General features: G+C 41.8%; 2 protein-coding genes across 5 annotated transcripts in view; both read right to left on the reverse strand.

The window, feature by feature from the left end:
* Positions 1–17,485, reverse strand: part of LOC120860203 (snRNA-activating protein complex subunit 3-like) — a 40,382-nt gene extending 22,897 nt beyond the window's left edge. For 2 of the 4 annotated variants that reach the window (XM_040235983.1, XM_040235982.1), the window contains exons 1-3: positions 17,155–17,484; positions 16,417–16,494; positions 5,043–5,127 (exon numbers count right to left, since the gene is read on the reverse strand). In XM_040235983.1, the coding sequence (XP_040091917.1) occupies positions 5,043–5,127; positions 16,417–16,494; positions 17,155–17,456 (465 nt within the window). In that variant the 5' untranslated portion in view covers positions 17,457–17,484. Of the gene's footprint in view, positions 1–5,042; positions 5,128–16,416; positions 16,495–17,154 lie in introns of all 4 variants that reach the window. The other 2 variants (XM_040235985.1, XM_040235984.1) reach the window with 1 other exon arrangement.
* Positions 13,858–14,699, reverse strand: LOC120860241 (peptidyl-prolyl cis-trans isomerase FKBP3-like). Its single transcript, XM_040236035.1, has one exon. It carries the CDS (start codon positions 14,697–14,699, stop codon positions 14,043–14,045), a length of 657 nt encoding a protein of 218 aa, XP_040091969.1. The 3' UTR covers positions 13,858–14,042.
* Positions 17,486–22,893: the final 5,408 nt, after the last annotated feature.

Consider the following 22,893-nt stretch of genomic DNA (forward strand, 5'->3'; position numbering starts at 1 on the left):
TCTACAGTGATTTTGGAGCCCAGAAAGATAAAGTTTCTCACTGTTTTCATTGTTTCCCCATCTACTTGCCAGGAAGTGTTGGGACTGGATGCCATGATCTTAGTTTTCTGAATGTTGAGCTTTAAGCCAATTTTCCACTCTCCTCTTTCACTTTCATTAAGAGGCTCTTTAGTTCTTCTTCACTTTCTGCCATAAGGGTAGTGTCATCTGCATATCTGAGGTTATTGATATTTCTCCCAGCAATCTTGATTCCAGTTTGTGCTTCTTCCAGCCTGGAATTTTACATGATGTATTCTGCATATAAGTTAAATAAGCAGGGTGACAATATGCAGCCTTGACATACTCCTTTTCCTATTTGGAACCAGTCTGTTCTTCCATGTCCAGTTCTAACTGTTGCTTCCTGACCTGCATACAGGTTTCTCAAGAGGCAGGTCAGGTGGTCTGGTATTCCTGTCTCTTTCAGAATTTTGCAGTTTATTGTGATCCACACAATCAAAGGCTTTGGCACAGTCAATAAAGCAGAAATAGATGTTTTTCTGGAACTCTCTTGCTTTTTTGATGATCCAGATGTTGGCAATTTGATCTCTGTTTCCTCTGCCTTTTCTAAAACCAGCTTGAACATCTGAAAGTTCATGGTTCACCTACTGCTGAAGCCTGGCTTGGAGAATTTTGAGCATTACTTTGCTAGCATGTGAGATGAGTGCCACTGTGCAGTAGTTTGAGCATTCTTTGGCACTGGAATGAAAACTGACCTTTTCCAGTCCCATGGGCACTGCTAGTTTTCCAAATTTGCTATCACATTTAATCCATTACAACATCACACTTTCCTTTATATGTGCTTGGCCCACCAGGCTCCCCTGTCCATGGAGTTCTCAAGGCAAGCCTACTGCAGTGGGTGGCCCATTCCCTTCTCCAGGGGATCGCTCCAACCCGGGATCAAATCCCAGTCTACTGCATTGTAGGAAGATTCTTTACTGTTTGAGCCACCAGGGAAGCTCCAATAGCTATAAAATAGAGGCCACCAGAGTGCACTGGTTAAGAAGGTGCAAAAGGTGTTTTAAAAATAGGTGGGAATGACATCATGCAAAATGGCACAGTAGGAAACAGAGGCACAGTAGGGTAAGTCCCTCCAGCAAAGCAACCATGAAGACGGAAGAAATCGGAATTAACTATTTTTGCACGTGGGCTCTGATCAAACTCTTGTATCAACCAGGTGAGTGCCCCAATGAAGAAACAAGCTGCTGTGTTTCCTAGGTAAGCAGAGGGTATAAACCAACTACTATGCCCCACTCTTAGCCCCATTACAGATGTAGAGATAGCAGGCTGTGGTCCTGGAAAAGGTAGCTGATGCCAAGATGAGCAATGTGGGATCATGTTCTCCAAAAAACAGGGGTAAGCATACTGTGGTTGGTCTGGCAATGCTCTGAGGCCCTGGTGCAGAAGCTTGCCTTGGTTCTGGTCCTCTTGTTATAGAGTCCAAGCTTGCTCTGCTCACCCCATGACAAGCCAATGAATCTGAGAGATGAGGTGTTGAGGCAAGGAAAATGACTTTATTCAGAAAGCCAGCAGAGTGAGAAGATGGCAGGCTAGTGCCTCAAAATAACCATCTTATTGGGGTCCGAATGCTTGGTTCTTTTATAGATCAGAGATGGGGCGAGGTGAGGAAGCAAAGAAAAAGGCCATTAATCTCGCAAACATCTCCTAAAACGGCAGGCCTCAGGCGGGGGATGTATTCATTTCTTCCTTCCTGCCATCTAGAGGACAGGGTTCTGAAAAAAGGCACTTTAACAGTCAGGCTGAGGGGCAGGTTCCTTTTAAACATCCATTACATATGATTATAATAACAAAAGCAAAGAAAAGCAAGTCAAAGAAATAGGTTCAACATGGAGTCAGAATTGGCTGCTTCTCTGCAATGCTCTTACCACCAAGTGGCTTTCCCCAGCAGCATCAACCAGAAAATTTAAAGACACAGGACCCTTTGTGGAGTCATACATTTAAGGAAATCTTGATCATGTCACTGGTTGACTAGAGATAATGAATCAGAAACATCAGCGACCATATGGGTAGACCTTGAACTACTGTGGGTTCAGCTCCAGACTGCCACAAAAACAAGTATCTCAATAAAGTGAGTCATATGAATTTTTTGGTTTCCCAATGCACATAAGTTATATTTACACTATGCTGTAGTCTATTTGGTGTGTAATAATAGCATCATGTCCCAAAAACAATGTACAGACTGGAACTGTAATTAAAAACACTTTATTGATCAAAAAAACGCCATCTTTTTTGCCTACAATGAGCTGTAGTAGTAATGTTAATGATCAGAGATCACCGTAGTAAGTATGATAATAATGAAGTAGTTTGAAATATTGTGGGAATAATCAAAATGTGACAGAGACATCAAGGGAGCAAATGCTGTTGGAAAGATGGTGCCAAATAGACTTACTCAATTCAGGGTTGCCACAAACCTTCATAATTTTCAAAAAAAAAAAAAAAAACACCACCACACTACCTGCGAAGCATAATAAAGTGCAGTAAAATGAGATACGCTTGTACACAACAAGGACTACACACTGGAAAAATAGTTTGGAAAATTCAAAACAGCTCTAGGCCTCAACAAGGAAAAAAAGCACACTTGGAATGTCCAGTTGTCAATAAAAACTTATAAAACACACAAAGAAACAGGAAAATATGCCCCATTCACAAGAAAAAAAGAATTTGACAGAAACTACCACTGAGGAACCCCAAACACTGAGACAGAACACTGAACATTTCCATGTGGAAATTAAACAATACAGTCTTAAACAACCAATAGGTCAAAAAAGAAACCACATGGGAATAACAAAATACTTTGAGACAAATGGAAACAAAAACACAACATTAGAAACTTAACAAGATGCAGCAAAAGCCCTAGAAAGAGGAAAACTTTTAGCTCTAAACATGTACACTGGAAAAGAACAATCTCAAACCAATAACCCAAGTGCATACCCTAAGGAACCAGAAAAATAAAACTTAACCCAACGCTGGCTGCTGCTGCAAGGCTTCAGTCGTGTCCAACTCTGTGCGACCCCAGGGACTGCAGCCCACCAGGCTCCCCCGTCCCTGGGATTCCCCAGGCAAGAGTACTGGAGTGGGTTGCCATTGCCTTCTCCACCCAACGCTAGCAGAAGGAAGGAAATAATCAAAACCGACTCTAGCAAAAATATAAAGTATGACTAGAAGTGTAACAAGTAAGAAAACTGAATCAAAAATTTAAAACCTCGAAAATGACTGCAGATGGTGACTGCAGCCATGAAATTAAAAGACACTTACTCCTTGAAAGGAAAGTTATGACCAACTTAGATAGCATATTCAAAAGCAGAGACATTACTTTGCCAACAAAGGTCCGTCTTGTCAAGGCTATGGTTTATCCAGTGGTCATCTATGGATGTGAGAGTTGGACTGTGAAGAAAGCTGAGCACCGAAGAATCGATGCTTTTGAACTGTGGTGTTAGAGAAGACTCTTAAGAGTCCCTTGGACTGCAAGGAGATCCAACCAGTCCATTCCGAAGGAGATCACCCCTGGGATTTCTTTGGAAGGAATGATGCTAAAGCTGAAACTCCAGTACTTTGGCCACCTCATGCAAAGAGTTGACTCATTGGAAAAGACTCTGATGCTGGGAGGCACTGGGAGCAGGAGAAGGGGACGACAGAGGATGAGATGGCTGGATGGCATCACGGACTCGATGGACGTGAGTCTGAGTGAACTCTGGGAGTTGGTGATGGACAGGAAGGGCTGGCGTGGAGTCGCAAAGAGTCGGACACGACTGAGCGACTGAACTGAATAAAGAAAAGCCCAGGACTAGATGGCTTCACGTGAGTTTATCATTCCTTCCTAAAGTCCTCCAAAAAATCTGAAAAGGAGAAAATACTTTCTAACTTATTCTATGAGATCAGCACACTCTGATACCCAAGTCAGACAAAGACACTGTGAGAAAACTACAGGTCAATATCCTTCATGAATATAAAGATAAAACTTAACAAAATACTAGCAAATCAAGGTCAGCAGCATATAAAAGGGACTGCATGTCACAAAGCCAAGGGGGACTCATTCTGAGGATTCAAGGGTATTTCAACATAACAAATCACCACACTAACAGAATGATGGAAAAAAACACATCATCCCAACTGATGCAAAAAAAAAAAGATTTCTACAAAAGTCAATACCCTTTCTTGATAAAAACATTAAATAAAATAGGAACTGAAGGGAATTTACTCAACATGATAAAGGCCATATATGAAAAACCCACAGCTAAGCTAATAAAATGGTTAAAATGTTAAATTTCATGTTATGTAAATTCCTCAGTATTCATCTTCTTAAGTCATTCTGAGGGTTTTACCTAAGAAACAATGGATTAGAAAAGAATGGGTGGCGCAGTGGTAAAGAACCCGCCTGCCAGTGCAGGAGATGTCAGAGGCATGGGTTCAGTCCCTGGGTTGGGAAGAGCCCCTGGAAGAGGAAATGGTAACCCACTCCAGTATTCTTCCTTGGAAAATTCAATGGACAGGAGTCTGGTGGGCCACAGTCCATGGGGTTGCAAAGAGTCAGACACCACTGAGCACACACTACAGACCAAAACCAGGAGCAGAACAGAAACAGCAGAAATAGGGTGGTGAGAGGCATGAAATTAGCCTAATAGAGAGCAAGACCAAAGCAAAAACAAAAATAAAGGCCAAGCATTGAGAGGAAAATGTGCCATCGTGTGAGCTTTCTTGTTTTCTGCCTGTGCTGCGTGACTTGCAGGATCTCAGTGTGCCAACAGGGAAGCAAACGCACACCCCAGGCAGGGAATGCGTGGAGTCCTAACTACTGGACTATCAGGGAATTCCCCATCCCCTGAATTTGATGCGTCTTTTTCTCCTACCAGCTCCCAGTCCCAGTGAAGGTTCTCTCATTTGTTTCCAGCTAAGCATATCCAATATAAACTACCTTACAGTTATGGGTAACAGCCAATGAAGAGATTTTGTTTCACGGGAAAAGGTGGAAAAGAGAGGACACTTACCATCTCGTAAGCAAATGTTTCTTGTCTGCAGGCTCGATCTATCCTTAAGGTTTCCTCCCGGTGTTTCAGAAGCTTTTTTCTAATCCTGTTACAAGAAAAATCAGACTTCAATATTTTGGGGGGCTTCAAAATTATCTTTACTATTTAGCTTTTTATTATGAACTAATTTTAGAATTAAAGAAAGGCTGCAAAAATATTACAGAGTTCCCTTATATCTCTTACCCAGTTTTCCCTGTTCAGAATTATCAAGACCAGGAAATTAACATTAACACAGTATTACTAACTACAAAACTTTTTCAAATTTCACCAAGTATTAAGTTTAGTGCTTTTATCTGTCTCAGGATCCTCTGCAAACACTTTTTTATTTCTCCTTTCCCCTCCAGTCTTTTAAAAGTTCCTCAGTCTGTCTTTCATCATCTTGACACTTTGATAAAACCCTGATCAGTGACTGTGTAGAATGTCCTTAATTGCTGTTTCCTTGTAATTGGAATAAGCTTATATTCTTTGGGTAAGAATACCATAAGATCATGTCCTCACTGTATCATCATGAGGTTAACAATGTTATTCATAAAATTAATATCTTATTCCTGGAGATACTTACCTTCTTTAAGTTCCTATCTGCCAGGTTCCCACACTAGAAAGATATTTTCTTTTCCTTTGTAGCTGGTAAGTGTTTGGGGCTGGGGGGAGACACTTTGAGACTATGTAAATCTTGTTTCTCTTGAAACCTGCGTCCAGTAATTTATCATTCACTAGGAGACTTCATCTGCAACATGTATTACTGTGGTTTATGCCTAACACTGATCCTCTATTTTTCTCTTTTAACATTCATTCATTGGTATTATGAATATTACCTCTTTCTTCCCATTTATTTATTTGGTTACTTGTATTAGTATGAATTCATAAATATTTACCTTATTCTACAGGTTAAAAATCTGTATTGTTATTAGTATTAGTATTGTTATTCGGTTATTCAAATTATTCTAGCTTTGGCCATTAGGAGCTCCTGTTCTATCAACAAGTTCTCAACATTTTTGTTTTTCCTATTTAACCATTTCCTTACTTTATGGAACCATAAAATGCTCAAGGCTCACCCTTGAGCATTTTCATGTCTCAGCCCTAAATCAGCCACTCCTCCTAGGAGACCTAGTTTCTTCACTGGAAAGAGGTTTAGAGACCTGTATCTGAGCATGAGGCATTTTCACTGTTTCTGCAGTCTCTGCTTCCAGGACTCTCAGCAGAGGCAGGAAACATACTGTGTGTGTGTTCAGTCGAGTCTGACTCTTTGTGACCCCGTGGACTGCAGTCTGCCAGGCTCTTCTGTCCAAGAGATTTTTCAGGCAAGAATACTGGAGTGGGTTGCCATTTCCTCCTCCACAGAATCTTCCTCACCCAGGGATCGAACTCACGTCTCCTGCAATGGCAGGTGGATTCTTTACAACTGACCCAACAGGGAAGCCTCAAAGAAAAAATACACCAAACCACACATGTACACGCATCTGTGTTTCGGTATTTTTCTGTTATGTACTTTTAAATCCATGGTTTAAACTAATACTTCTAATCCCAAGAATCACAGGATTCACTGTAGCCTTCAACCTTTCCTTGTTTACAACTTTTCTCCACAAGTGAGAAACTCAGCTCCCTGTATCTAAATCTATTCGCTTAAGTGTTTGGTTCTAAATACATGGCTTCGGAACTGCTAACCTGCTAACACCCCTGTGAAAACCACTAATCATGAACAGTTCTTCTTGTCTTCAGCCTTACAACACTGAATCAAAGTATGCTTTTGTAACGAATCAGATTAGATCTTTCTTCCTAATTCTCTTCAGTGTTGTTACGCTATTTACTTGTAATACAATTAGACTAACTACTTCAGTCTCCCTCAACATCCTGGCTGGTTTTAATTGTCTGATTACTTTTGAGGTGTGTAAAAGATATGTGAACCACTACTATGGTTCTAAGAGAGTTATAAAAGAATTATAAAAAGTATATGTATTTAGAGAAGCATCATTCCTTCTTTGTCTGGACCACTAACCTGTACCTGTTCCCTCCTTTCTTTCCAACCCTCTCCTGTCTACCCACTGTGGGCCACAAACCTCTGTAGTTCTGATTTATCCTCTACATTGTTTTTGTTCAAATACATAGATACCTACAAATTTTCTTAGATTACTTTTTCTATCAGTCTGAGTTCAATTAGGAGAAAAAAATTAAACAGTAACTAAGTGAAAGTGAAAGTCTCTCATTTGTGTCCGACTCTTTTCGATCCCATGGACTAAAAAGTCCATGGAGTTCTCCAGGTCACAATACTGGAGTGGGTAGCCATTCCCTTCTCCAGGGGATCTTCCCAACCCAGGGATTAAACCCAGGTCTCCAGCACTGTGGGCGGATTCTTTGCCATCTGAACCACCAGGGAGGCCCAAACAGTAACCAGACAAAGCTTAATCTAATGAATTATTAACTCAGGACTGGAAGGATGAGGGAATGGCAAGTAAGAAGTAGGGAAATCTAGAGAATACAGGAATCGCAGAGGCAAGGCGTATCCTCCCTTGTGCTAAGAAAGAAAAGCCAAAGGCGGCTCCCTTTTCTTCCCTAGGACTCAGATCCAGACCTTGTGGGAGAGGGAATGGCTGTGACTTGCTGAATGTCAGAGAAGTTGCTAGGGTACATCAGTGAAAACTGCTGGACATCTGCCCACAAGGGTACCAGGAAAAGCTTTTATAGGGAGGTTTCAAGCGGAGTGGAGTGGTGGAGAAAGCGGCTGTGTTAATGACCGCCTGGTAACCAGGAGCTGGGTGCTTGGGAAGCGCAGCAGGTCCCTGCTAAACACTGGACCAAGAAGCAAAACTCTGTCCTCACGAAAGTCTCGCCTGTGCCCTTTACTGACACAGCTTATTTAATACTGCGCCAGCTGGGAAAGGAAAAATATTTAAAGAGCTGAGACTCATTTTTACAGAGCAAGCAAAAAGGGTACATTTTAAAATGAGAGCCAATAAATTGATACCCAGTAATATTTCTTACATAAAGGAGAGCATATGCTTTGGGGCTTTGCTTTTTTTCCACAAATCAGTATTGCCTAGAAATCTATTGGTTCATCCTTCCTCGTCTTTTAGCACAGCTGTACCATACTCCACTTGTAGGTGTCCAATATAATTCCTTCAACATTCTCCTACATATGTGTATTTAGGATATTTCAAATATTTACAGTTATAAACAATGCTGTAATGAATAACCTTGTGCATAATATATTTTCATATTGTTGGAGGTGTATCTTCAGCAGAGAATGCTAGAAGTTGGATTGCAGAGTCAAAAGTTAAGTGCCTGGGTAATTTTGTGTTGGGCATTACCAGATTTCCCTAGAGGAGCGTTGTTATCAGTTTACGTTTCCATCAGGAATGTATAAAAATGCCTGCTTCCCCTCACCTTCTCAAAAGAATGTATATTTTAAAATTTGTGCTAGTCTAATAGGAGAAAGGGCTTCCTTCATGGCTCTTTAGTAATAAAGAACGCACCTGCCAATGCAGACCTGGGTTGGGATGATCCCCTGGAATAGGAAATGGCAACCCACTTCAATATTCTTGCCTGGAGAATCTCATGGACAGAGGAGCCTGGTGGGCTGTAGTCCGTGGGGTTGCAAAGAGTCAGACAAAACTTAGCAAACAACAACAGTAAGAGAAAAAAGGTCATTTTAACTTTCATTTCTTTAATAATGAATATGCAGGAACATTTTTTCATGTTTGTGAATCATTTTGATCCTTTCGTATGTGTGAATTATTGGTTCGTATCTTTTTCCCATTTTCCCTTTGTGCTTTTGGTATTTGTCCCTTAACTTTTAAGGGCTTATGTATTAGGGTTATTTTTTCCAAGTTTGGCAGCGCTTGACTTTATGGTACTTTTTTTTGTCATGCAAAAATTTACATGTTTATGTAGTCAGTTTTATCAATCTTTACCTTTTATTATTTCTGGGTTTAAATCACAGTTAGAAAGCCTTTCACTATACCAAGGTAGGTATGTTTCATTCTCTACATTTTGATCCCAATCCCTTTGGAATTTATTCTTGTGTATCAGTTCAGTTCAGTCGCTCAGTCGTGTCCAACTCTTTGCGACCCCATGAATCGCAGCACGTCAGGCCTCCCTGTCCATCACCAACTCCCTGAGTTCACTCACATTCACGTCCATCAAGTCAGTGATGCCATCCAGCCATCTCATCCTCGGTCTTGTGTACAGTGTCATACTAAATTTCCATATGCATTTGAATCTAACTGGACTTTCTCTTTTATTCTAAACGTCTATTTGTCTACTCAGGAGCTAGTAACTATTTTAATTATAAAGACTTTGTAGTGTATTTTAAAATATAGCAAAATTACTAGGAAGTCACAATTTTCTCCCCCCCACCCAATTTTCCTAGTTATTCTTGCAAATATTCCATGAAGTTTATCATCAACTAACTCCACGAAGGAACCAATACTTTTGGTATTTTTATTGGGATTGTACTTAATCTGTAAATTAACTTAGAAAGAACTGACAACATCATAAAGCTAAGTATTTCTATCAAAGAACAGAGGATATCTTTCAATTTTTTTCAAGATTTCTTCTGAGTCTTTCAGGAAGGTTTACAATTTTTGTTTACCTCAGCTTTACACATTTCTTGTTAAATTTATTCTTAAGTGTTTAATCTTTCTGACTATTGTAAATAGGAATTTTCTCCACCATTATGTCTTCTAGTTGCTTATTATTTATATGAAAGCTATTATTTTTTATATATCAATTTTGTATCCTGCTCTAACACTAAATTCTTTTGTTTTTGGTCTGTTTTAGCACTTATTTCTTTTCCAGGTAATACCATTTTATCATTCACAAATAGAGCTAATTTTTCTTCCTCATCTACTCTTATGCTTCTAATTGATTCCTTTTGTCAAACTGCATGGCTAATCCAATGGTACAATGCTGCAAAGTAAGTGGAGATACTAGGCATGCTTCCCTTACTCCAGATCTTAGTAAAAATACCTGTACTGCTTTAATGCTTCTCTATTAAATAAGATACTAGCTTTACAACCAAGGCATACATATTTTACCATGTTGGAACAGTAGCCCTGTTAGAACAGTTCCATGTTGGAATGGCCCATTTTTTGAGTAAATTTTAGCTTTATTTTGTTGTAATCAGAGTGTTGTTTATATTATTTCTACTCTATGAATGGTACTGATGTTTCCTTTGTGACCTAATATAGAGCCAATTTTTCTGAATGTGCCAGGTAGTCTCTAATATAGGTTATAAATTTTATGTATATATTATACATATATATATGCATATCTTTAAGACATATCCTACTGATTAGAGCTCTCCATTGATCTGTCTTGTGCTGAGATTAGTATATTAAGCTGCCCTATTGTTAATGCATTTCTAGCTAATTTCTTATATCCCCTATAGTTTGTTTTATAAAGCTTATATCGCTTATGGTTGTTTTATATTATTTGGTGTATATATAAGTATTTTCTCTTAACTGTGGTTTGTGGTTTTTAGCATTAAAATGTGTCCTTTGTCAGATGTAATGTTTTGAGGCTTGCACTTTATTATTCTGATACCAAGACTATTGTGTGCATGTGCCAAGTTGCTTTAGTCATGTCTGACTCTCTGTGACCCTATGGACTGCAGCCCACCAGGCTCCTCTGTCCATGGGATTCTCCAAGCAAGAATACTGGAGTGGGTTGCCGTGCCCTCCTCCAGGGGATCTTCCCGACGCAGGAGTTGAACCCACATGCCTACGTCTCCTGCACTGGCAGGCGGTTTCTTTACCGCTGGCGCCACCTGGGAAGTCCATCAAGACCACTAATTCAGCTCAGTTCAGTCGCTCAGTCGTGTCGATTCTTTGCAACCCCATGAATCGCAGCACGCCAGGCCTCCCTGTCCATCACCACTCCCGGAGTTCACTCAAACTCACGTCCATCAAGTCAGTGATGCCATCCAGCCATCTCATCCTGTCGTCCCCTTCTCCTTCTGCCCCCAATCCCTCCCAGCATCAGAGTCTTTTCTAATGAGTCAATTCTTCCCATGAGGTGGCCAAAGTACTGGAGTTTCAGCTTTAGCATCATTCCTTCCAAAGAAATCCCAGGGCTGATCTCCTTTAGAATGGACTGGTTGGATCTCCTTGCAGTCCAAGGGACTCTCAAGAGTCTTCTCCAACACCACAGTTCAAAAGCATCAATTCTTCAGCACTCAGCTTTCTTCACAGTCCAACTCTCACATCCATACATGACTCTGGAAAAACCATAGCCTTGACTAGACGGACTTTGTTGGCAAAGTAATGTCTCTGCTTTCAATATGTTATCTAGGTTGGTCATAACTTTTCTTCCAAGGAGTAAGTGTCTTTTAATTTCATGGCTGCAGTCACCACCTGCAGTGATTTTGGAGCCCCCAAAAATAAAGTCTGACACTGTTTCCACTGTTTCCCCATCTATTTCCCATGAAGTGATGGGACTGGATGCCATGATCTTCGTTTTCTGAATGTTGAGCTTTAAGCCAACTTTTTCACTCTCCTCTTTCACTCTCATCAAGAGGCTTTTTAGCTCCTCTTCACTTTCTGCCATAAGGATGGTGTCATCTGCATATCTGAGCTTATTGATATTTATCCCGGCAATCTTGATTCCAGCCTGTGCTTCATCCAGCCCAGAGTTTCTCATGATGTACTCTGCATGTAATTTCAATAAGCAGGGTGACAATATACAGCCTTGACGGTCTCCTTTTCCCATTTGGAACCAGTCTGTTGTTCCATGTCCAGTTCTAACTGTTGCTTTCTGACCATATAGGTTTCTCAAGAGGCAGGTCAGGTGGACCATTAATTACATCTGCTCAATTTCTTTCCATTTATCTTATATACATTTCTCCCACTATTTATTTTTAGTCTCTCTGGATTACTTTTAGATGTGTTTATTGTCTCTTCAAGGTTTTTGTTTTGTAAGCCTAAACTACTTTCATAAGGCTGTAGAAAAACTGATGCCTATGGCCTCAATTCTATTACATTTTCTAATTATACATATTTTGTTATATTAGCTGTTTTTTTCATTATGACATGTGTCTTTTTGCTTGTCTGATTTTTAGAAATTGGGAAGAAAGGCCTGGTATTTGCATTTTTGTTACAGAGTTGATAATTCTGGGTTAATTTCCCTAGGTAACCAGTGAGACCTTTTAATTTGTAGATTTGGGTTTTCTTCCCAATTCTGGAAAGTTTTCTTAGATAATATTTTTAAATATTCTATTTACAAGCTATTGAATTAAAAACAATGTTGCTTAACCTTCTGGGGTGACAAGTCTCATAGCACCTGTGTAGTAACAACTCTCTTATTCCTAAGAATTAAAATCTCTTTAAGTAGTAATAAAAATTTCAAAAATGCTGAAGATAAGTTATTCAGCTTGCTATGGATCTGGGAGAGCAGCAGTCTATCAACTGCCTTTTTCCTCTTAGCATACATAAAAAGGAGTCCAGTAGCTCCTTCAGGGAAAAAAGTGCTAGAAATGTATTTTATGCCATAATCAAGGGGTGATGTACTTAGGTGCTGTTTTTCCTTTTATGTATTTAAGTTATTGGTAGGGAGAAGAAAGGAAGGTTTAGGAGGGGAAGAGAAAGCACAGATACAGATTTTTGGCTTTTCAAGTAAGTCTAATTTACTTGTGGTACTGTTTAAATTAATATTAGTCCTATTTTAAATGTTTTAAAGTACATCAAAATAATCCCAACTAAGAAATGCTGCACTAATTCCTTTTGCATTAGATTATACATATGCTGCTGCTAAGTCGCTTCAGTCGTGTCCGACTCTGTGACTCCATAGACAGCAGCCCACCAGGCTCCCCCGTCCCTGGGATTCTCCAGGCAAGAACACTGGAGTGGGTTGCCATTTCCTTCTCCAATGCATGAAAGTGAAAAGTGAAAGTGAAGTCGCTCAGTCGTGTCCTACCCTCAGCGACCCCATGGACTGCAGCCTCCCAGGCTCCTCTGTCCGTGGGATTTTCCAGGCAAGAGTACTGCAGTGGGGTGCCATTGCCTTCTCTGAGATTATACATACAATTCTACTCAAATTTCCCATGGAAGGGACCAGAAGACAACCAGGGAGATTCAACTGACTCTAGTAACAGAAAATAGCCAGGGGAAGCACTGTGTGAAGTAGTCTAAAAATTACCATTTCATATAGCTTAATAAAGTCATTATAAGCCAATGAGCATGTCATTATAGGAAAAAAAAAAAAAGCCTGCTTTATAATTACCATCAACTTTCTTTTAGTCAATCTTGGAAAAAAATCACTTCCTTAGGTTTATACAAGTTTCATTTATCCCACTCATTCTACAAATATCTACTGACTCCCTATTATATGCCAAAATTCTAGGTATGGGGGACATGGCAGTGCATGTGACAAACACTATTTATGGACCTTTTAAGTCTAGCTAGAAGACAGAAAATTAAATAAGTGTGATGAATATTTCAATAGAGAAGAATTGGGAACCAAATGAACATAACAGGGAAGCTAGATAGAGTCCATAGTCCTTCAGCTAACAGCTGAAAAATGAGCAGAAGTCAGCAAGACCAAGGGATAAGGGATCGTGAGTGTTCTAGGCAAAGATCTAGGATGAGAGAGCACATTCTAGGAACAGAAAAAGTGTAACATAGCTGGAGCGCATAGGGCTGAAAAGGTCAGCAAGATCCATTCTAGAGAGGCCTCTGTGATCCATTTACTTTTTTTTTTGACATTGAATACATTTTTATTGAGCCTTTTAGTTTACAACATGAGGTAAAAGGCAAATCAGTTCTCTTTGTTATTTTACACAACTGTAGTAAAGTATTTTAAAGTTCAAGGGTTTATAATGGATTACATTTCTTAAAAGTTGAGGGATCAAGTAAACATGTTCTAACTTGAATTTTCCAGTTGACTCTTCGCTTAACAATAGTAACCAGCTCTAACTAGATACATGAGTTTCTTCATGGCCATGTTTCATTGTTGATGGTTTCTTCTATTTCAGTCAATATCCACTAATTCCACTTCAAAAATAAATTTTGCATTTGGTGGAATTTTGGCATCAGCCTGTCCTTTCTTTCCATAAGCCCATTCTGGTTCAATCTCCAGTCGAGCCTTTTCTCCTTTACTCATAGTCAAGAGCGCTTCATCCCACCCTCTGATAACTTTGCCTATCCCAACCTTAAAACTTAAAGGCTTGGCGTTTTTCTTCTTCTTTGAACTCGTTTGAATATTAGTATCAAAAACAGTCCCATCTTGTAGTGTTCCTGTATACCAGCAGTGGACAACATCTCCCTTTTTGGGAAAGTTGGTTTTATCTCCTTTTTTAAGAACAGATTTTGTATATTTTGGTGGACCCTCATCCAGAGTCTCTTCAGACTTGGTTTCTTTGGGTTTATCTTCATTAAGCTTCACATTTTTCACCTGCTCAGGCACTTTACTTATACTTTCAGTACCCTTGAAACGCTTACTTTTGAAAAGATGGTTATAGGCTGTAACCAAATGGTTCTTATTAGCTGTCTTGGCCACATTTTTAATGTTTCCTAGTAATTTATGTTCTGCAAGAAACGAATCTGAACCGTGATCCTGCAGAAACTTGATAATGTCCTTCTTGGGCAGCTGCTCCACAGTCCAGGCCTGCTGCGGAACGGCCGCCATCTTCCCCTACTGCCTCCTGTGATCCATTTAAGAACAAAGGTTTTGGGATTTCCCTGGTGGTCCAGAGGCTAAGACTCTGAGCTCCTAATGTAGGGGGTCTGGGTTCGATTCCTGGTCAGGGAACCAGATCCCACATGCCACAACTAAGACCCCATGTAGCCAAATAAACATATATTTTAAAAAAATACAACTACTTAAAAAAAAAAAAAAAAGGTTTTTAAAAAGAGAGTGACACAATCAGATATGCATTATACAAAAAAAAAAAAAATCCAACTAATCAGTCAACAACAGTTCAAGGGCACCAAATGGAGCAAAGCAGTACAATAGGCTTAAGGGCAATTCAGAGATGAAGGAGCTGGACTCTGAATGAGTCTTCAAATACTTTAGGAATGTTAGAAGTACTCTAGACATTACAAGAGCATCTACTCCCTAAGGGAGACAGATGGGTTGCAGAGATGTGGAAAGGAATCTTAGGGACTCAAAGAAAGAGTAGGGTTCCGCTGGGAGAGGGGCCATGTGCATCCTGAGCCACTGAAAGAGAAAACAGTTGAACATGTATCAAGAAAGGCAGATTTGGGCTATGTGGAAGGTTTCAAATGAGGAATCTGAGTGAGGAATCTGAAATTTGTCCATAGAGGGGAGGCTGAGCCATTGACAATTTCTCAGCAAATGAGCACACTTAGGTGGTAACATGATGGGTAAGTCAGAAGAAAAGACAGGACTCAGGAAAGACAGGAACCTTTTACAGTGCTCCAAGTGTTGCTAATGTAAATAGCAGCAACAGGCATAAAAGAAACTGATTTGGCAATTACAAAAAAAAAAAAAAGAGTCAAATCGCCTGCATAAATTTTTGAGGGTGACAACAGAAAGGATAGGATAAAGGATGACAACATAGCTGAGATGGTGTGAAGTAAGCAGGTTACAAACTGGAAATTACAAATTTCACTATTACATGCGGCTTCCCTATAACAGTATCATCACAGAGCAGCGTTTCTCAAGATACGGCTGGCAGACCAGAACTGATCTCTGAGCCATCTGTTATCCAATTAGGACAATGAGAGGAAGCATTTAGAAATGATCACACATATGACAGTAATCTTACTGTTGAATTTAGTAATAAAAATTTTGGAGTTCTACTGTGCTTATCTTTTAACTTCATTTTTCTAGTAATTCATTTTTATCCTATTTTACAAAAGTATAGATCTGACAGAAAATTTTTTAAAAACTTAATCCTTTTACCACACCATCAGAGTATTTATCTTACACCCCAAAATCTAAGCGGATTGATTAACTGTACTTTTGTAAACATTTAAAAATAAACACAAATTTGAATATGGAGTAGATATTAGAGGGAATGCATTAACTGTTAATTTTCTTAAGTATAATAATACTTCTCTGATTTAGTAGGAGAATGATACTTTTAGGAGTTAACACTGATGTATTTAGCCATGAATTAGATCTGCAACTTACTGTAACAGTTAAGCAATAGAAAAAGATACACAGCAGCTACCTCAAACACATACAGCTAAATCAAATAGGGCCAAATGTCAACAGTGGTTGAACTTGGGGGTAGGGAAGAGGGTCACAAAGAGTAAGCCACGACTGAGCAACTAAGCACACACATGATAACAATACCATACTGTCAACTTCTGAATAATATAATGTTGAAAAAAATATTTAAATAAGTGGCTTGTAATAAAAGTTAAGTCCTCCATACCCCAAAGTCACCAGGTCAGTATTTTCTGGGATGACTTCTGGATCCTCCCCTTCTTCAAGGCACCTCAGTTTATCAAGGCTAAAACAAAAACAAACAAAAAAAGCAATCACGCAACCATTTGGGTTGTGTCCCAACTACATCACTGAATAATCAGAGAGCGAGAATTAAAAGCGAATTCTGCGCCAATACTCTACTGATGAAAAGGATACATGGCTGACTGAAATCGGCCAATATTGTTTAATGGAGAAAGAAATCGTTACTGATTTTTATATTTTCATCCAAAATAAGACACTTTGAAGAAAATCTTAGTAATGGCATACTCAAAAGATCCCCAAAAGAGACCACAGGCGATCAAGGTTTTAACACTGTTCTGGTGAAATCTCCTTCCAGTCTCATCATTACCAAGGTTCCTCCGTCGTCAAAGTGTTTGTCAATGACAGATACACGTCGCTGCTACTCTGACTACTTTCCTATATTAATAAGCACTTTAAAATCTGGTGAATAGGAACATTAATATTTGATGCAGCTGCCTCGTCCCTTCCCTCCAACTAGAAGAAATCGTGCATTCCCCTCGCGGGACTTCTCCCGTTGTTCCGGGAAAGCTTTGATAGGGCGGCCCTTCTACTCCGGGGAGTAAATCACAGGCCCGCCCAAGGATGAGTCCTGGGGAAGCCCAGGAGCAAGGCTGCACCCGGGATGACTCCAAGCAGCAAACAGTCTCCTCGGCCCCGCACTCACCCGCACACCGCCCTCAGCTCGGCTGCCGTTTCCAGACTGCAGCCCAGATCGCGGGACACGGCGGCATCCTCGCAGCCGGAGTCGGTGACTTCTTGGTCCCCCGGCGGCTCCTTCAGCGACAGGTCCCCTTCCCCGCGCAGCCGGCCACGCCACAGCTCCCCGAAGGCGGCCACATGGAAAGCGTACGTGTTTAGCTCAGGAAGCTCGTACTCTGGAAAGTTGAAGCCACCACTGCTGGGGACCGGGTCCTGCCTGCCATCCATTCCACCGCACGCTGGGTCCCCTCGGCTGTCTTCAGCCATGTTCGCCCCACTCCCTTCCCTGCGAACAGCGGCTGATCAAGGGCTCGCGGGGCGTGCTGGGACCTGTAGTTGCGCGTGACTCGGACTGGCGGGGAGCCGCGCTGCACTAGCGCAGCTGTAGACACTACATTTCCCGGCAGGCTCCGAGTCGGACCCGCCCTGGGCCGGGGCACCACAAGCCTCCGCGTGCAGGGTTTGAGCGCATTGTTCTCCGTTTCATTCGCACAGCTGAGCGGTTGCGGCTGTTTGCTGCGACCAGAGTGGCTGGGTTCTCATCCCCCACCGTTATGCAGCATCGCTCTCCTACGGAGCAGGGCGGCCCTGACATGCCCTTTGGTCTCGCTCTTGGCTTTTTTCTCGGCCCCAGGGCTCAGGACTTTTCCTTGACTCCAGGGTTCATGAGTTGGGCTGGTGCCTCAGTGCACGAGTCTGAGAGTCTTGGGGGTCGAGGGCTGAGACCCGGGACACAACCAGCTCTCCAGATCCAGTTCGTTTAGAACCTCACCGACGGCCCCATGAGCTTCCCAGGTGGCTCAGTGGTAAAGAATCCGACTGCCTGACAAAGAGAACAGACTTGGGGAGGGGGTGGGGGGAGGAGAGGGAGGACAAATTGGGAGAATACCATTGAAACATATGTTACCATATGCAAAATAGATAGCCAGTGGGGATTTGCTATATGACACAGGGAACTCAAACCCCCTGTTCTGTGACAGCCTGGAGCAGTGGGATGAAGTGGAAAGTGGGAGGGAGGTTCAAGTCAGGGGATATTTGTATACCTGTGACTGAGTTATGTCGATGTATGGTAGAAATCAACACAACATTGTAAAGCAATTATCCTCCAATTAAAAATAAAAAGAATACAGATGGCTGTTGAAAAAAAAAAATCCACTTGCCAGTGTAGGGGAGAACTCCAACAACACCCTTTCCAGGCAGGTATTTATCATCCCCATTGTGCTATTTGAGGAAGGAGTTAACTGCTAGTTAACAGAAGCAAGGTCAGAATCGCTGGGCTTTTATCTATAAACTAAAAAAACTCTCCCTCCATATTTAGGACTTAAGGAGGTACCCGGTACCCTAGACAAAGCTTGTGACAGCCACTGAAATAGTTAGGTGTGGCGGGACGGGGCTGGCCGAGGTGGGGCGGGGCGGGGCTGGCCGAGGTTGGGGGGTGGGGACCAAGAGTTTAAGTAAACAAAGGCTGTAAACAGAGACAGAAATTGGATGACTTGCAATAAATTTGCCATGATGTAAGCCCGTGATTTCTTTAATTTTTAGCTAGTTTGAGTTGAATTCTTGCAATCTGAATACAGTTAGTCTTTTCAGGGCCTGTAAACCTTGATCCAAATCCCTTTGTTCCAGAAAATGAGGTTACAGTTTCAGGTAGAAGAACTCTAAAATATATTCGGGGATTCAGTAACATTTTCTCTGAGGTGGAGATCAGGATGGTTCCTGAGAAGCAATGGGAAGGGGTGGGGCCGGATGGAACACAGCAGGGGAAGATGGTTCACTTTGGAACAGCATCTCCAGCTGTGTGGATCTCAGGGTCAGTAGGGAAGGATTAGTGGTGAGCACCAGCAGCTTTCTCTTGAGTCTTCTCATCAGAGGCTCCTCTGCGGAATAAGGCTGAAGGAGTCTGGAAGAGCCTCGGCAGCATAAAAATTATTTTGAGCTGAAGGCATTTGAGAATTGAATTTTTTTCAGATCTAACTAAATGTGGAGCCTTCCCAAAGGACTCGATTTTCATAAACCCCCTCCCACAACTAGAGATCCCTGGTTTGGGAAGATCCCCTGGAGAAGGGAAAGGCTACCCACTCCAGCATTCTGGCCTGGAGAATCCCATAGTCTGTATAGTCCATGGGGTCGCAAAGAGTCGGACACGACTGAGCAACTTTCACAACTCGAGAAGATGGGCTAGAGGAGGGCGCCAGAGACATATGTGGTCATAAAGCTGTATCTTCCTGCAGTTCTCCTAAGGAGAACTTGAAAGCCATTTGCTTTCCTAAAACTGCCTGCTCCCCTTCCCTTTATCCTGTTAAGATAGTGCAAAAGCCCAAATTCTAACTGCCTCCTAGAGTCACATTTTTCTGTGAACTCTTGTTAATTGGTCTTTTGTCCATTTAATTCACAGGCCCCAAATGACAATATAAGAGTTTAGAAAAAGTTTTTTTTCTCTGATAACACAGCTGGGACAAAGGCAGCTTCTGGCCCTGTGGCAAATTTGGCAGAAAATGGGACTATTGTTAGACCTAACACTGCTACTGTTAAGTCACTTCAGTCTTGTCCGACACTGTGCGACCCCACAGACGGCAGCCCACCAGGCTCCCCCGTCCCTGGGATTCTCCAGGCAAGAACACTGAAGTGGGTTGCCATTTCCTTCTCCAATGCATGAAAGTGAGAAGTGAAAGTGAAGTCGCTCAGTCGTGTCCGCCCCTCAGCGACCCCATGGACTGCAGCCTTCCAGTCTCCTCTGTCCATGGGATTTTCCAGGCAAGAGTACTGGAGTGGGGTGCCACTGCCTTCTCCAGACCTAACACTAGGACCAGACAAAAGCAGAAAGGAGGTATAAAGATTCTACCATGGCAGGAAAGAGTCCTTATAAATCTGGGTGAGCTTTGTATGATTTCTGATAGAGAAAAACAGAAACAAAAAAACTAAGGTTTCCCAATTGTGGATGTTGGAACCAACCACTGAGTTGAGATGTTGGCATTAGATGAGAAGGAAAATGGCAGTCCACTCCAGTATTCTTGTCTGGGAAATCCCACAGACAGGGGAGCCTGGTGGGCTACAAGTTCATGGGGTCACAAAAAGTTGAGAGATGGGATAGTGGTAGCATAAACCAAAATCATGGCTCTTGGTTGAAAAGTATGAATAGGGAGACATGAGCTCTCAAAGTTTGAGCATTAGTTTCCTCACTTGAATGGTGTCACCACTGATTTTTGAAATAGAAGTTTTATTGGAACACAGTCATGTTTATTTGATTTCATATAGTTTATGACTGTTTTTGCATTACGACAGTAGAATTTAGTAGTTTCAGGAGACTGGTCTGAAAAGCCTGAAATATTTACTATCTGGCCCTTTATAGGTGTTAACTAGACTTACCGTGTGATCATTTCACAATATATACAAATATTGATTCATTATGTTGTACATCTGAAACCAGTGCGTTACATCTCAATAAAAATAAAAAATATGTAATTATAGTAAAAATGTTTGCTGACTCCTTTTTTAGATGGTGATGTGCTTCTTTTCTGGAGAAGGCAATGGCACCCCACTCCAGTACTCTTGCCTGGAAAATCCCATGGACAGAGGAGCCTGGTAAGCTGCAGTCCATGGGGTTGCTAGGAGTTGGACACGACTGAGCGACTTCACTTTCACTTCTCACTTTCATGCATTGGAGAAGGAAATGGCAACCCACTCCAGTGTTCTTGCCTGGAGAATCCCAGGGACGGGGGAGCCTGGTGGGCTGCCGTCTGTGGGATCGCACAGAGTTGGACACGACTGAAGCGACTTAGCAGCAGCAGTGCTTCTTTTCAAAATTTATTTTATTGAAGTATAGTTGTTTTGCAAGATTGCATTTATTTCTGTTGTACAGCAAAGTGATTCAGTTATACATATATATATTCTTTTTCATATTCTTTTCTGTTATGGCTTAGTACAGGATATTGAATATAGTTCCCTTGTTTATCCAGTCTACATATAATAGTTTGCATGTACTAATCCCAAACTCCCAATCCATTCCTCCCCCAACTTCTTGGCAACCACAAGTCTGTTCTCCATGTTGCTTATTTCTCTAAGAACAGAGGTCTTATGGAAACGCAAAACATGAACTCAAGTGTCCATGGCGTCCGACACCAGGAATCCACACTACGTTTTCTTCCAAGGCTTCTTGGCTTTCATTGTGCGCACCCACTCCACTCCTTTCCCCTCTATTAGGTAGTTATCACTGGCTCCTTATGTACGTTGCTAAATGGTGGGGGGACTCTCCCCTTCTAGCTAGGTTAGAAAGGAGGAGATAGTAAAGAAGATTTAATTAAAGTTGGCACCACCCCCCACCCCCCCAGGATGGTAAGGAGAGCCACTGTACACCTCTGGTCATGAAAGCTAGTCCCAGGGAGACAAAGAAAACAATTCCTTCTCAACACAATTCCTCTTTTGCAACTTGTCAAATTAATGCCATTTTCACATGTGTTTTCTTTGTATGTAACTGGTCATAATAGAAGCTGAGAAGAAACCACTCACCTTGGAGAGTGTGCCCTGCTTTTTAGGGACGTTTCTGAAGATGTTAAGCATATCAAACACCACGGATTGCCCTCACCTTCCAAAGTCAGCAGTGACAAAGCAAAGCCTCTCAGGGGCTCAAGTTTGCAAGTCCCAGCCAAAGATAGAGAGGAGGACTGTCCTCTTCCTACAGAGAGGGCAAGGGCTTACCGAGGGTGTGGGCGGGTGTGGGGGCACTTCACTGAGGGCTTCAAAGAGAGGCTACATAGCTGGAGAAGAGTTGACGAAGGAGGGAGAGAGGGAGCATTTATATGAGATTCCCTGTTTCTGAAGATCTAGTCTGGAAGGCGTTTGCTGGTGTGTAGCAGTACTCTTGCTTGGAGAATCCCAGGGATGGAGGAGCCTGGTGGGCTGCCGTCTATGGCGTCGCACAGAGTTGGACATGACTGAAGCGACTTAGCAGCAGCAGCAGCAGCAGAATAAAGTCCGACACTGTTACAGTCTGCTCCTGGGTGATGAACTTCAGTACATTGCTCATAATGCTGTGTGGTCTGGTCAGGGGAAACTGAGCAGTGAAGATTGTCAGGAAGGAATATTTAGTACCCTCTGATGGCTTTAGGGGAGCTCCAGCAAAGAGAGGGCAGGAGACACGCCTGCAGCATTGGGACAGTGCCTCCCAGCACAGAGACAGCTGGACTGCATTTTCCCTAAAGGCAGATAAGAGGAGATGTGTACTGCTTTGCCCCACATGCTTCATATTCACATGATGCATAAGGACACGTGATAAGGTTGCCAGATTTAGCAAGTGAAAAGTGCAGGACGTTCACTTACATTTGAATTTCGGAGATAAATAATGAGCAAATAGCTTTTCAATGTAAGTATATCCCATGTACTATCTGGGATATACTAAAAAATTTTTTGTTGTTTTCGTGGATCTGATATTCAAGTTTAACTATTTATTTTATCTGGCAACACTGTGCCTGGTATATAGCCTGCTTCATAACCTTTCAGATCAGCTCATGGAGCTACAAGAAAACTTCCCTCTGGATCTTTTGAGAAAGAGACCAAAAGCCAGAGGCAGAAAGAGAACAGGAGTGGCCTAGTTTTCCCTGTTTGGAAAAGCCCTGTGTAGCAGGCCACACCAGACCGTTGGTCAGCACTCAGATGGCCAATGTCGTGTCTCTGCCCAGTCTAACCAACTGTGGCCACGCCATGGGCT

This window comes from Oryx dammah, unplaced genomic scaffold, assembly GCF_014754425.2.
Source record: "Oryx dammah isolate SB20612 unplaced genomic scaffold, SCBI_Odam_1.1 HiC_scaffold_11050, whole genome shotgun sequence".
In the NCBI taxonomy this organism is placed as follows: domain Eukaryota; kingdom Metazoa; phylum Chordata; class Mammalia; order Artiodactyla; family Bovidae; genus Oryx; species Oryx dammah.